We start from the raw sequence: 14,816 nt of genomic DNA on the forward strand, positions 1-14,816 counted from the left end.
GCTTTTAAAACATCACCTTCTGCTTTATATACCGGTATACTAATGAGGTTTTTTCCCCACAGTTTTCTTTGCTCTTTCTTTAACATAAAAGCTTTGAGAATATAATTTAATAGTCCCCACCCATCTCCTTTCCTGCTTCCTCCCCAAAAGGATGCTGAACCCTTGCAATGTGCATTTAAAAAATGGCTAAACAGAGACACGGATGCATTAAGAAATCTTCCCCAAAACACAGAGAAACCCCCAGTGGCAAAGCCAGCAATAAAAACATGGTTTGAAAAAACCCTTCATACCTACGCTATCTAAATCACAACGTGTTCAGTCAATAATGCAGAACATTGCATGGTACAAATTAAAATAACGATTTTATTGATATGCTTAAACAGAGGTAACATGATGATATAAAACGAGAGAAATCTATTCCTTGATGTACCTAACAGACAGACACTTAATTTTTTTTTTTTTTCTCAGTAATCACTTGGTGGGGGAGGGAGACTGTTGTCTTCCCACTGACCTGTTGTTCCTATGGAGTCTAAGGACCATGATGAGCACTTGTGGGTACGGCTGTTTTTTCTAAGCCTGATCCCAAAAGGAGCATCATGTCTGTTCCACCCACACACTGCACAGAAGGTTGTGCACCTTTGCAGACTTCCAGACAAAGCCCTGACAGATCCCAGCAGAAATGAGGGTATTAACCTGGTTCTACTCGAATGCAAAACCACAAAGTTAATGGTTTCCTCTAGGACACGTTTTCCAAAGTCATCAAGGCTTTGAAAAGCCATAAAGCTACCAAAGAAAAGATCAGAACTCAAAAGATTTCTAATAAAGATAAATCTAATACAAGTTATTCTATAAATATTTTTTTCCTGTCAAAAGACAAAACACTTATAGAAACATACAAGAAATATTCCTTGGAAAAAAAATGAAGCTACGGAAAATTACGAAGTATCAGCTGCTTTAACTTGAATCTTGCAGAATTGCGCTGTGCTCAGTCCTATCTGTAAACCCACCACAGTTCCCTCAGTGCAATCACTCTGATTGGCTCTTGCTTTGTAAACGCCTTTGTTAATCGCTCTTTTCTTCTCCTTGGTAATGTCTGTATTCTGGCTTCAGCTCCCATGTGTTTTTGTGGGTCCCCTTCACATTGTAGATGCCTATTTCTCTTAAAATTTCTTTCAAGTATATCTGAAAGGAAACAAAAATCAAATTATACAGGCAGGCACTTAGCACAGTTCCTACGCGAGTTCTCATGATCTGCTCAATCACATCAACTTGGTTCACAGAACTCATCCGGTGGGCAGCGAGGCTGGCTGATGGGCACTAGCCAGAGTGGTAATGGCTCTGTGATAGACTTCAAGCCCTGGGCACCAACCGTGATTAAGCAGCAGATTAAGTGTAACACCCAGCTCAAGCCCCAGCAAAGCTGCAGGGAGCACCCAAGCTCCAGTGTGACAGCTCCCGGGTATTCCCGGCCAGCCCTGCTGGGGTGCAGACAGGCAGGTGCTAGCTAGATGGATGCTTCACAGGCTGCAGAAAAGAGGGGTAGGTGATGCTGAGGTTGTCTCACACGTCTTCCTCCTTCTGGAATTTCTTCACCTAAGCTACAAGCTCTTGGCTTTTCATCTTGCTTGGGCTGGGATTATCTTGAAACTCCCTGCTTTATTCAGACACCTTCAAAGCCCCAAGCTGTTGGTTTTCATGCCATTTTTGCAAAGCCTTCAGCGTTTTATTATGGCCTCATTTTCAGAGAGCTGAGTAGGTGCCAGAGAATTTTCTAATACATTCAAGTGTTAACGCTAGGAAAAAAAAATCAAAGAAAAAAACCAAGTGAAGCTATGATACCAGTAGTATCATCTTTGACACAAGACAGCTCACTAATATAGCCCTCCTTAACTCTTCATAATAAACACCAGTAATTTGTTTCATTTCTTAAAGAGCCGATTGCCTGCTTGTTTGTTTAAATATTAATCAGGACCAACTTGAGTGGATTGCCATGGCAACTGCAGACCACAGTTTAAGAATCTCCACATTAAACTAATAATTGCTTTAGTTTCAGCAGTTTAATTCTCTCTGAGTGCATATATTGAACTGGAGTTACTGGAACCCTTGTATTTTCTGCACCTACAGCTCCACTAAGCACCAATATCAACATACTCCAACTCATTAAAAAAAATATCAAATATTTGTTGATGACATAGGAAAAAAAGAAAGGCTGATCGCCAAGTTTCTTCCTTCTACTCTTCCCATTTTTTGCTAAATGGAAAAGTTGAGAAATAAATAATCAGCATGTTCTCACTCAGTAAAAAAATTCTCTTTTAGAGAAACCAGTCGTTACTCCCTCTCCAGGCACACACCAAAAATTTATAAAGAAAAAAAAAAAATAATCCAGATCCCACAGTAATGATGATACTTCATTTGAACTCATGCAGCAAAATTATTCTTAAAAGCCTATCTCAAAGCAATGAGGGGTGTTCGTCCAACAAATAAGAGAGATGACTGTAATGGATTGCATATACAAACTAGTTTCTTAGGGTCTTTTCTTTGAGCAGAGGGGGTTTTGTGCAGGAGCTGTGAGCGGTGAGCAGGGAGTTCATTTTGCACCGTGGGGATGGCTCTTCATTCTTCGAGGGTGCCCGATGCAAACCCCAGCAGGTGGCAGCAGGAGATCTATACACATCCCTTAGCACACCTTTCCACAGCTCTCATATTGCAGAGATGCTGTCATTACATGAGAGCCAGGTACCTAAGACAATCGTACTCACTGTAACAGCAATTTGTGGGCAAATCGGCAAATTGTTTGTGTTGCTGCTGTTGTGCAATGCATTTTGTAAAAGGTGATGAAAGCAGGTGAAAAAAGCGATTTCTACATGGGTACATGTAGATGTGTATGTATACCTGCATATCCACTGCTTGCTTTGCAATCCTTGTGCATGTGCATGAGGTAGCTTTCAGTAGTCACAGACACTTCAAAAGACGGCAGAGTGGATGGAAGAAACACTCAGATTCAAGGTTAAATTCTGTTCTAGACCACCCAGATGAATGAGAATCGGGGGGAAAAATATAATTGCACTTGGTCCCATCAAGTACATCCATATGCAGTTCCTGGGCTGAGAGACCAAGCCTGCACCTAGGAAGCCAGTTCACAAGGCATTATGCCGCCGCAGGGCTCAGACAGAATGAAACCGCTACGGCTGCAAGGTCCACAGCTCCCGCCTGCTGTTCACTGGCAGTGTCTTTGGGCGATGTTTTGCCCGAGGCAGCTCTCACCTCTCACTACTTGCTCACACCCCCAGTTATACAAAGGTTACTTTTAATTTCAACTAGTTTTCAGACCCAATTCCTCAGGCAGTTCTGCTTCTCTCTGGGCAAAACTTCCAAGAGTTCTGTTTCAACAGCATAACAAAACGGAAAAAACCCAACCCGAACTGAACAGCAAGATAAATGTCTGTGCCACAAGTAAGGGCACTTCAAGCTGGGACTGTGAACTGCAGCAACTGAGGATTTGCAACATATTCCTATTTGCCATCTCCACTGAGGGGGAAACAAGCAGCAGTGGTTTTAGGGAGGGCAGCTGAGAGCGTTAACCCCCAAAAAATCACTCTGCATGACTCAGAGCGAGCCGAACCGCTGGAGTTTTTAGACAATTACAAATCAGGGATAATCCTGCTGGACCGTACCATATTTGAGAGCAAGTGGCTTGAGATGAGTTCAGGGGACATTATGGATTTTTCCTGCAGGATCACTTTTCCTTCCAGATATCATGACCCTCCACCTGGGTCTGTGCTGTGCCCGGTTGGCCTACACCTCCTGAAGCACGCTACTCAGTCTGATACTGTATTGTCCAGAGAAACTCCCCAATTCCTCCCAAAACACTGAATTTTAGAGCCTGGGGAGCACTAACCAGGGCCCCACAATTTCTTCTCGGAAAGGGGTTCAATATGTTTATATACATAAATTCTAACACAGAAGCAAATCTGTAGGTAATCTGTTTGTACATTTAAGGAATCCTCTCCTCTGTTACACCTTCCCTCACATTTTTTTCTGTAAGTGAAATGTTATTATAGAATTATGAGATACACATTTCTGAGGGAGGAGTTAACTTCCAAGCTCTGAAAACGCTTCTGAAACATTGAGGAGACACCCCTCCTGTATTTAGGATAACCGTTACTTAAAGCTGAAATAAAAGAAAAAACCTGCAAACAATCTATCCTATTTTGAAAAAACACAGTTCACATTAACCATCGGTTCCGTACTGGTTCCATTCTTCGCAAGTATTTGATTTCTCACATAAAATGCATATTATGTTCTGAGCCGTGAAGTCCAAATCTAGAATTACTGCAGTGTTTCCAGGGAGCGCTCAGTACTTACATCTGGGTAGGCGGCAACAGATTTGTCTACTACTGCGAATTGTTGTTTTTCATAAAAAAGGAAAACAAATAAACCCAGGTTTCCCTAATGTAACAGTAGTTTGTGTTCAGAATAGACTTTCTTTTTGATTTCACAATCACAAAACAAAGATGGCAGCAATTTCCCGTGTGACATGCAACATACTCTGTAGCAAGGGTTTACTATTCACATTTACCATTAGATAAGAAAAATACCCTTATTGATTTGTTACTTTACTAACAAAGATGTTATTGCCCTTAGATAAATGTGTTTTAAATATTATTAGCCAGTGATGTAAGCACCTAGAACTTCATTTCAACGGGAGCTGAGGAGACAGAAGCAGCTGCTTTTTTTTCCTTGCATCTGAAAATAACCTCAACATTTAGAAACTCAGAGGAGAAATTACATACCCAGACAATCTTAGACACTATGACAGAAAATAAAGCAATGAACACTCTGTAGAGATAAATTAGCAGCGTGGGGAAAGCATACCTATTCACCTGTTGGCATTTTACTTTTCTGTGTCAGGTATAGCTGCTCTGCCAGCAATAAAGTCACAGTGGGCATTAGGAATTTTCAGATATTTTCAGACAAAAAAACAAATGTTGCCAGTACCAGAGGTTCAATTCGGCAGCATCAGGGGCGCTCACACATGGAGAATACACTGGCTGAGCAGCAGGAACCAAGAGACAGTATTTTAAAATGGAAATGGATGTCAACTCCCTACAGTTTTTAATGGGAACCCAGACTGAAAATCAGGATAGCTTAGGATGAGGGGTAGATGATGTACTGAAAGACAGTAGCTGGCTAGCCACTGAATGAAGAAAGGCACCAGGAAGAGGATTTTGGTCACTTATTTTCTCAGGATATCTGGGTCTGAGAAAGGTGGATGGGCACTAACACCTACAGCAAAACTGCATCTGGGAATGAACACAAAACCCCTAACTCCTGCGCAGAGCTCGAAACCGAGACTGCACAGCCCACTCAGGGGAGGAGGGGTTAATGGTTTGATTAATCTCAGGAGCCCTACAGGACTTCTAGCCATCAGTACAGATTCAAATAACAAACACAGATGCAAAGATATAGCCCAAATAACATGTGATATTGGGTCAAATTAATCTAAAATTTCCCTTTAACATTATCTTAGTACTACAATAGCTGAAAAAAAAGGCTAGATTTGCTAAGATCAAAGTACACAGCACAGATCCGCTATGCTACAGGCAGAATATATTCAGGAGTGTATGATGATAGCAGAGATATACAGACAGGCATAGAAATTCAACATACATTTAACAGAATTATACATGTGAGGTATTCTGCTCTAATTTAATAACTACTCTATACATCTAATCCTTAGGGCAGTGACTTAGACAAAAATTGGATTAATCTTGCCCAACTTTTGGTGCTTAATGAAGAAACTTGTGTCAGAAGCACAGCTTTTCCAGGCTCCTTTGAGCTGATGCAGAGAGACAGGTACATTCAAGAAGTAAATCACATCAGAGAAGGAAGAGAACTTTTGTTCTCCAATGGCTTAAGAGGGAGTTGTGGGTGACTATTTCTAGCTGAAAGTCATGCTAGACGGGATAAATCTGTACCTACTTACATTCAAAGTGATTGAGACAGTGACTGTCACACCTATCTCTTACCAAAAAAGAAAAAAATCTCAACATTTTCTTGCCACTTCCTCCGTATCTTCCTCCTATTCCTTCCTCCTCCTCAGCTCCCATGATCCACACATCTTCTCTGCCATACAGATAAGGAGCTGAGTCATTAGATAAATGAATGGAATAGAAGACACGAATACATTATCCAACTAGCTTATTCCAAGGTATTAGAACACCGTGAACCTACATGTACTTGAATCCAGTACCATCTTTGTGCAGCTTCTTAACCAGGCTGTGCACCTTATACAAACCCTCCGATGCAGATCCAGTTAATTCTACATGTGAAGTGAGCAAAACTAGTAAGCATCTCCCTTTTCCCCACCTCTTTTAGTGGAATAATTTTTTCCATAATTCAGCTGTCACTGTTTTTTCTTCTGCCTTTGCTCTAACAACTTTTGAAATCGTTGCTCCATTTAGACTCAAACATAACTAATTCCCTTTAGGTTTTCTGAGAACTGCAGCTGGGTTGAGGACAGATACCACAGTCAGCAGTGAAAAACATGAACAGCACCAAAGATACTTCATGTGTCATTGTCTCCCCAGCTCCTGCCTTTTCTGCTCAAGGAAAGCTTGACCAGGGAAAGAAGGGGAAGAACTGTAAAGTTAGGTTTCATAGACGAAGGGGCTGGCAGACACTGCAGGATAACAAAACCATCGCACAAACACACACCTTCATGTTTTTCTTGTTCGTGTATCAAAACAGTGTTTAAAAAAAAAAATCAAAGTAAACCCCAAATATCAAATCTGTAAAACCTTAGTCTAAAATTACTGTATCTGTAAAGGAAATCAAGTGATTTTGGGGGTATTGACATGATGCCTGAGCTCCTAACATGGGCAATGCATGAATTTAATATTAATTCCATTAAAAAATTTTCTAGACTTACAGAATAAGGCCTGTTGCTATGCCAAGATAAAGTTCAGAAGCTGCAGGAAGGGCTGACCACTCACATAACACAAGCTCTCTACTGATAACAGCAACAGAAATAGGCTGTTACTTCAGTGAGGGCAGGAGTAGCATGGGAGATGTCAGAGCATTACAGAATTTAGTATTAAAGCAAATCTAAATAATAAAGAGACCATTTAGGTTACTTAAACCACCTCTGTCAAGAAAAAGCATACTCACTGCAATGCTTGGTATCCTACACACTCCTACAATGGTGAACTTAAACCTTGAATATTTCTGTTTGTTGTAAAACATATTTAGAGAGATGTTTCAAAGGCATATAGTGTATATTAAACTACTGTCTGGATATGGAAAATATACACAATAGTATAACTACTGAAAATGGTTATTTTACGAGACTACCAGTACGTACGTACCACTGGCTGTTTGGTTATGTCCACCAGGTCTTTGATGTTGTAATACTGATGTTTCTCAAAGGCTGAAAAAAGCATATCCAACACTTGCTGTTTATCAGCTCGAGCCCGTTTTCCATCCTCTTTCTTCTTCTTCTCATATTCGATCTATCAGATACAAAACATGTTTTAAAGGCATTTGTATGTAACGCTGTATAATTCTCAGTGCTGAACATTAAGACATAAAACCCCTCTTCAATTTAATACAACACTGTTCGATGACTCAGTGCTTTTCATCTGGAAAATTTTCTTTTGAGCACTCGAATGTTCTTTTATGAACATAAACTAAGCATTTTGTCCTCAGCACAATAAGCTTTTCAGATATGTATCTCTGCTTTAACCAGTAAAAAAACACAGAAACAGAGCCTGCATGATATGCCCAAACCTGCAGAGAGAATTAATATTAGTACAGAAATGGAAACTGAGACTATTTTCACTCCACCTCTGCTGATACTGGCTTCTGAAGTATAACAACAGCTATCAAGCAACTTACCAATGGCCATACTCAGGAAAATCCACAGACCAATATGGCTACATCCACACTCCTAACAACCAGCTGCCCAAAGGATGCTCAGATGGCCCTTGGACATAGCCTCATCACTCCGGGCAACAACTCTGTCAATATAAAACCAATCTTCACCAAGTGAAGACACTTCAAGGATGTGGATGATATGCCTTCAGGAGAAACCTGAGCAGCACACACAAAGTTACAACAGTCCAAAGAAAAACTTTCTAAGCAAGTAGAGGCCCCTTGTTGTCACATACCATCCTGTTTCAGAATGTGTATTAACAAGCACTGAATACATATTAAAAAGTATTTAACTATTATAATCTACACAAGATGACCATATATTTTTGCAGAAACTTCTACTGCCTCCAAAAATACTTCCTGCATTTCCTCAGATTCACCATCAGAAGCACAACTTGCACAGACCAGCACACCCCAAACAAATCCCAATCACTGCAAAGCACCAACCGCAGCATCTGCCAGCACATCATTCCACCCACCCGCAATACCACCCCCAATAACAGAAATACATCAAGCTCCCTGGAACCGAGAAAGGTGACCCAGAAGGTAATACAATTCATGTAATCATCAAGTGCTTTCAGGCAAACTGCATGGGTGCATCTGAAGTGGTACAACATATAGCACAAGAGATGTACGTGATCATTAAGGGACACAAGCCTGGCTGCCAGTGGGATAATTTTCTATGGGAGTTGTTCTGCCTCTGATGTCTCAGACCTGATCCTCAAAATGAAGAGCTTCAGAGAAGAAACCTAGAGATGAAAATTCCCAGTTCTACTGGATACTAAAAATCTGATTTTTAAGAAGAGAAATCAGTTTCATGGCACAATTTACTTTTTCCTATGTTTCCTTTCCAGTTAACTGCCTCCTACTCTCTGAGTGAAAATAGCCTGTCTCTTGGTATCTGTCCCAAAGTGGCTAAAGACTATTACCACCTTTGCCATTGCTCACAGGTCTTTGCACAGCCAACTTGCTCCTTCAAATCCTGAAACAGATGTACATCACCACACTGAATGCAGAACAATTGTTCTCAGTTGTAGCTTGAAGTCTGTTGCTTTTGCTAAAAACCTAAGACGGGCTTGGGCAACCAAATACTTGTCTGCTTTTCCAACCATATGTTAGTGATATAAAAGACATAAACTCCCCACACAAACACACAGAATTGCTTTTATCCACTAATACACTTTGGTGTAATTATTTAACTCCTTAGTCTCTGCATTTAAACTATAAATCTTCAAAACAGTAATAGCTTTGCAACAACAGCTAAGTGTAGCATCAAGTAAAACAGCTTCACAATACATCATCTCGGTTGCCATGATCTACAGCAGAACTGCTACGCCACAGAAACTATAGAGTAGGTACATAAATCTAGAAAATTAACCTGCCTGTAAATTATCCATCAGAACATTTGATTCTTTTGAAAGTCCAACAGACAATTCATTAGGAGCTTCTGTTGACCTTGAAAAGGTTTTACTTGTAAGCTTTGGAAGCCCTGTTGTGGACTCGATTTCTGTTTCTGTACTGGTGTAGTCTCACTGTGCAGGATAATGCAAGCAGACTGCATCCAGTCGTGAACACATGGAGCAGAACTGCAATGGCATTGAAAAAAGTACGAACAAGTCTACTCAGCTGGCACACTTTAAAACTACAAACCCAAAATACAGTCAGGATCCATTAATACAATAAAAAATTATGACACCGTAATGTGACAGAAGCCGAATTCTTTACCAAGCAGCACTGCCAGGGTGCACTCGGGGGTTCCCTGCCTCTGCTGGTTGCAAGTCCACCAGCAAAGCAGCTGGCCAGTTCTCTGCATATGCTCACATAGCCATGCAGGTATTGGAGAAGCCGGATAAATCCCATTCATCTAAAAGTCTACTATGACCTACAGCACTACCCATGACCTGGTACTTGAGCAAGAGTTTCTGTATGAAGCACCTATAGAAATGACACAAAGAGTAGGGAGCAGGAAGAGCCTGGCCTCTTGCTGCATGAAATGCAGGATGAAGTATGAGATGTGTGAGAGTGCTACCTGCAAGCATTACAATAATAAGCAACAATAAATAAGCAATACACTAAATCAACCGTTTGATTGCCAAAAAGTCTTTGCATCTGATCTTCAGCTGACCTAATGCGAGTCACTTTGCACATTAAAAATGCTTTTAATTTATACCTGGATATATTGTACCATATGGGAAGGAAAGTTGCACGACTGCAACTTTATGGAGTCCTCTTCAAAAATCAAGACATCAACACTGTATTCTCCTGGAAACAGAGTTTTCTAATTAGCCGCTGCAATCAACTGCAGTGGGCTTTCTTGATCCTGAGTTTCCAACCCTTTTTGATGTAGGGATACCCAGAATTTTCCAGTTTCTCTGTGCAGTTGCTGATCAGGTCATGGCTGATACTGGTAAACAGCAGTCAACTGGATGTTCAATAGAGCCCTATTACATTTGAGACACTGGCTTATGGGACACTAGGACTGAGGACACTAAGAATGTTTTGAATATAGGCACATGTTAACATTTTGCAAGAGCAGGAGATGGATTATCCAGCCTTAATTTGTTGCCAGAAAAGCATCCAGCACTTCAGTAGAGGTCAGGTCCAGGAGACCACAGAAGAGATGAAGGTGTCTCTATTTGCAATGACTAAGTTCTGGGTTTCCGCATACATCTGAGGTCACTTTTCAGTGCAAAGACCTATGCAGTTTTTTCTCAGGTTAGCAACTTTTCTCTGACTCAAAAATATACCAGTTGAAAGATGCAGTGTGAAAGATGAGGACGGTCAGTTACAGGCTGTATCATTCTGCCACAGCAGCAACTATTACACATCTCTTCTTACCAAGCCTCCTGCAATTTTCTGCTTCCCTAAACAACAAAACCAAAATGAACAAAAAGAAAAACAGAAACAGAAACAAACTGCAGCTGGAAAAGCTACTGGGACTCTCAAGACAATCTCTGAGAACAACAAAAAAAATCCATGGCACTATTTGTACCTCTTCAAATGACACACAGGAAAAATGTGCTTAGCTAGCAACTAGCTACTACTCTCCCTTTGTGGAGGAAAAAAAGTACTCAACTTTAAAATTGATGCTTCCTACACAAAGGAACAAAGGAACAATAAGGAAATTCTCAACATTATCTTCACTGATGTTAGGTCTCTGACAGGACTATTTCACAACTGTGTATAAAATCCTAATTATACGAATAATAGTCTCCTGGAAAATAACATGAGGTAGTCTTTCTAACCAAAGCACAATCTTTTTTTTGCTAGCAAACTGTAATGCCCAGCATTCTTCTTTCTCTATTATTTCAGTGCCTCGGTATACTCTCCCCACTAGGGGTTTCTACTTTACATTCTCTGGATGAGCTAAAGTAAATCAAAGAAGAGTGTTCGTATTCCCTATACAAATGCAATAAGAATATTCTAATATTCTTAATTCATTAATGTATAAAATCACACAGAAATCTGAGTATCAAACTCTCCCTTTGTTAAAGAGTTATTTGCTGTTGGTGTCCAAATTGCCCCAAATTTAATTAGCAACACTCCAGCATTTCCCTCCAACTTCAGCAACAGCTCCCACTGTGTCTGAAAACACTGAGTGCGTTGTGAAGTGCTAATTTAAAAAAAAAAAAAAAAAAAAAAAAAAAAAGCACGGTATCTGTTGCTGTTTTCTTCTTTTTGTCTTGTGAATACACTGCTCATAGCAAGTTACAATGCAGCCTTTCATTATTTTTCCTTCCTGTTTTCTTCGCAAACAGGATGCTTTATGCAGTAGGCTTAAAAGACTTTTTGAGAGTCATATTACAGAACGCATGTACACTGTCAACTAATAAGATTTCTTTAAAATTGTGTGGCTTTTAAGTTTAAGAAGCATTAGAATACGATTTGATTTCAAGGAAGGACCATTTCAGAACAAGCTGTTGAGCGTAGAAATTTAGAGTTTATCCCTGCAAGACTTCATACAGCAATCAATTTCTCTTTGTTTACCTTCCCAGGACATTGCTAAGCTTGCTGAAAAGCTGCCAAAATTACCTTCTTGAAGGTATCACTAATACTGAAGCTGATGTATTACTCTGCTTCAGTAGACAGCTAATACAAAGGTGATAGAGAAGTGAGACTAAATCTAAAGTTTCACCTGAAGATGTTTGAAAGGAGTCTTAAAAGTTTTCTCATTCCCTGGAGCACAGGTACCACCAGCCTCTATAGTATGGGAGAGTGGGAAGAGGGGAGATCACAAAGAAGCCTCTGAAGGGGCAACCAGGACCACTAGAGGACTTTTCTGCTGTGTTACGAAAAATAATTAAGTCATAGAAAGACTCCAGCGCAAGAATATTAATACTGTAACCTTGTAAACGTATAATATTTACATATATACAGAAAATGAAGGTCCCTTTCCCAGAGAAGAAAAACAAAGTCACAATCCTGGCATATATTGTAATGGAACTGCAATTTCTTCTAATAAAAAGGTAGGCTTAATGTAACGTCTTGCCAAAAAAAAAATTAAAAAAATTTAAAAAATCACTTTCCCCATCCTTGTATCCAAACAAGCTATTGCTATTTCTCATCCACATATAATTTATTTCCCTCCTTCCTGTTGTACGTTTATTTACAGGTACATGGAGCAGCCACGTTTAAGCCCCATTTAATATTCTATCATCTCTTCCTTCAGGAAATGTTACTGCTTTCTAATTTAGCAGATACTCATTCTTTCCTCAGAAACTCCCCAGAAGATGACTGAACGTATCAGCATGTACAGTAGTTTGTGTATTTTTTCTTCTTTCTTAGTAAAAGTCTTTTCCCCAACAGGGCTGTCATACGATTACAAGCAATGCAGCAAGTTTTAAGAAAGCAACTGCTGCTTGGAAACAGGAGAAAAATAACAAAGAGGTTTAAAAAGTTCATGGACATGTTCTCCCAGTTGTACATCCTTTCAGCCATCTAACCTGAACCTTAATAAAAGAGTAGTGAAAAGAAAGATGTAGAAAGGCAAGGCAAGGCCAAGAGTGACTCAAGTACAAGTATGTCCTGCTAGTTATTTCCTATCAGAACATCTTTAAGGTAGACATGAAAAGTAAACACACTGCCAATGGACTTCAACTAGCACGGACTGCTATGTAACCAATAAAAATATTACAATTAGGACAAAAGAGCATCACAACTTTTAAGAAACCTGGTTATGTCCTGGTTATACCCCCTGAGTCTCACAGGAGACTTAAATTTCTGTAATGATACGATGACAGTAGTTTGCAATTGGATTAACGATTCAGAAGTCATACTGTTGTAATTATGCTAGTGTCAGGGAAATGGCACAGCATCCTAGTAAAAAGAGCAGCTGTACATCACCGTAGCTTATTTCAGATTTAAAGAAGGAGACTAATAGTAGCATCATAAAACAATATACTCATATAAAATCACACTTGCATAGCAGGATATACCAGTTTGACTATTTTGGTGAAATGTCATTCCCCTAGCTGAAATAGTTATATTGGTATGATCATCTGCGTATAGATCAGACTTTGAACAGTAACTACTACAAAACAGTCCCATAAGAGAGAAACGATTATTTTTGGTTCTGTGGAAATAGACTGCCTTTCAGAATAATGCTTAAATATCATGCAGTATATTGTCATTTGTTTTATGTAAATAAAATCTTAATAAAAAGTGTAAAAGTTTAAATGACTAACACAGTGACTCATTTTCAGTATGACTTAACATTACTCACATTCAACAGTAACAGCAATTATATATGCATACACACAAATTACTCGAAGATCTTTAAGAAAAAGGATGTTATAGTTTGTATGTACATCAACTGATCTGGAACAGCAGTGTGGGTGTAATATTGACAAAGCCAATGATGCAAATAACACATACTGTGAAGGTATGAAACTGTGAAAAATTATCAGCTGTTACTCTTCTCTACTTCTTGTCAGTTCCTGCAAAGGACTGGAAACTAATGATTCTTTTCAAGTCTTTGAACCCCGTATGATATTTTATTTGGCTCAGAGGAGTGCTTCCAGATCTCATAGCACAGAGTCAGAACTGCCTTTCATCGCCATACTTCGAAATTACATCTCACAAAAAAAGACCAGAGGAAGAATGTAATAAAGCCACTAGAAAAGGTTTGGGTAAAGGCGGTCTGCCCTCTGTCAGGTAGCACGACAGAGTTAGAATTGGCAGACCTTAGCCCTAAGGATGATACCGGTCTTGAGACAGAAAGAAGATCCCCAGAAGACAAAATCAGGCAGAAACCAGGTAACATAGAGCGTTTCCAAAGACAGTGGCCAACTGTGAGCAAAAGACCTGCAGGACAGCAGCAGAGTGATTCTAGAGTCCTGAGACAGATTCCTGAAGAGGAGAAGAAGGGAAAACACTGAAAGCTACTTACATTATATTGATGATTAGCCACGGGTTTGTAGTTTGTGGTTACGGCTTTGTCCAGCTGCTGTGATAGCCTTACAGGTTTAGAAGATTCTTCTATCTGTAGTCTGCAAAAGAAAAGGAGAATTAGAAAAAGTTCAGACAAGCACATATTCCAAATGAATTCTAAAAATCTGCAAGTATGAACCAGCCCTTATCGAAGGTCAGCTGCAAACAAATCATAAGGCAGAACAGATGCACTCTTCTGAATTAAGTTTTTCCTACTCTTATTTTTGCTCAAGGACACGGTGAATTATTAGGACACTATATGCTACAGAAGATACCAAAATGCTGAAAACCAAACAACTGTGAAGGCAAGATGCTAAAACCCATGTCTGAATACAAACTTTATTCCCAAAGCCTGACACTCAGATGGAAGAAAGGCCTTAAAAAAGATCAAGCCCAACCCAAATGAACCCAGAATCTCCCAGCCTACTCAGCTGAGGTCGGAAAAAGCTTCTGAT

At 39.8% G+C, this 14,816-nt stretch overlaps 1 protein-coding gene across 1 annotated transcript in view; it reads right to left on the minus strand.

The window, feature by feature from the left end:
• Positions 1-343: 343 nt before the first annotated feature.
• Positions 344-14,816, minus strand: part of GTF2F2 (general transcription factor IIF subunit 2) — an 87,933-nt gene continuing 73,460 nt past the window's right edge. Inside the window, exons 7-9 of the mRNA XM_080376776.1 lie at positions 14,321-14,420; positions 7,368-7,511; positions 344-1,182 (exon numbers count right to left, since the gene is read on the minus strand). Coding sequence (XP_080232902.1) covers positions 1,063-1,182; positions 7,368-7,511; positions 14,321-14,420 — 364 coding nt within the window. The 3' untranslated portion in view covers positions 344-1,062. The remainder of the gene's footprint in view (positions 1,183-7,367; positions 7,512-14,320; positions 14,421-14,816) is intronic.

This window comes from Falco punctatus (assembly GCF_963210335.1).
Source record: "Falco punctatus genome assembly, chromosome: 2".
NCBI lineage: Eukaryota > Metazoa > Chordata > Aves > Falconiformes > Falconidae > Falco > Falco punctatus.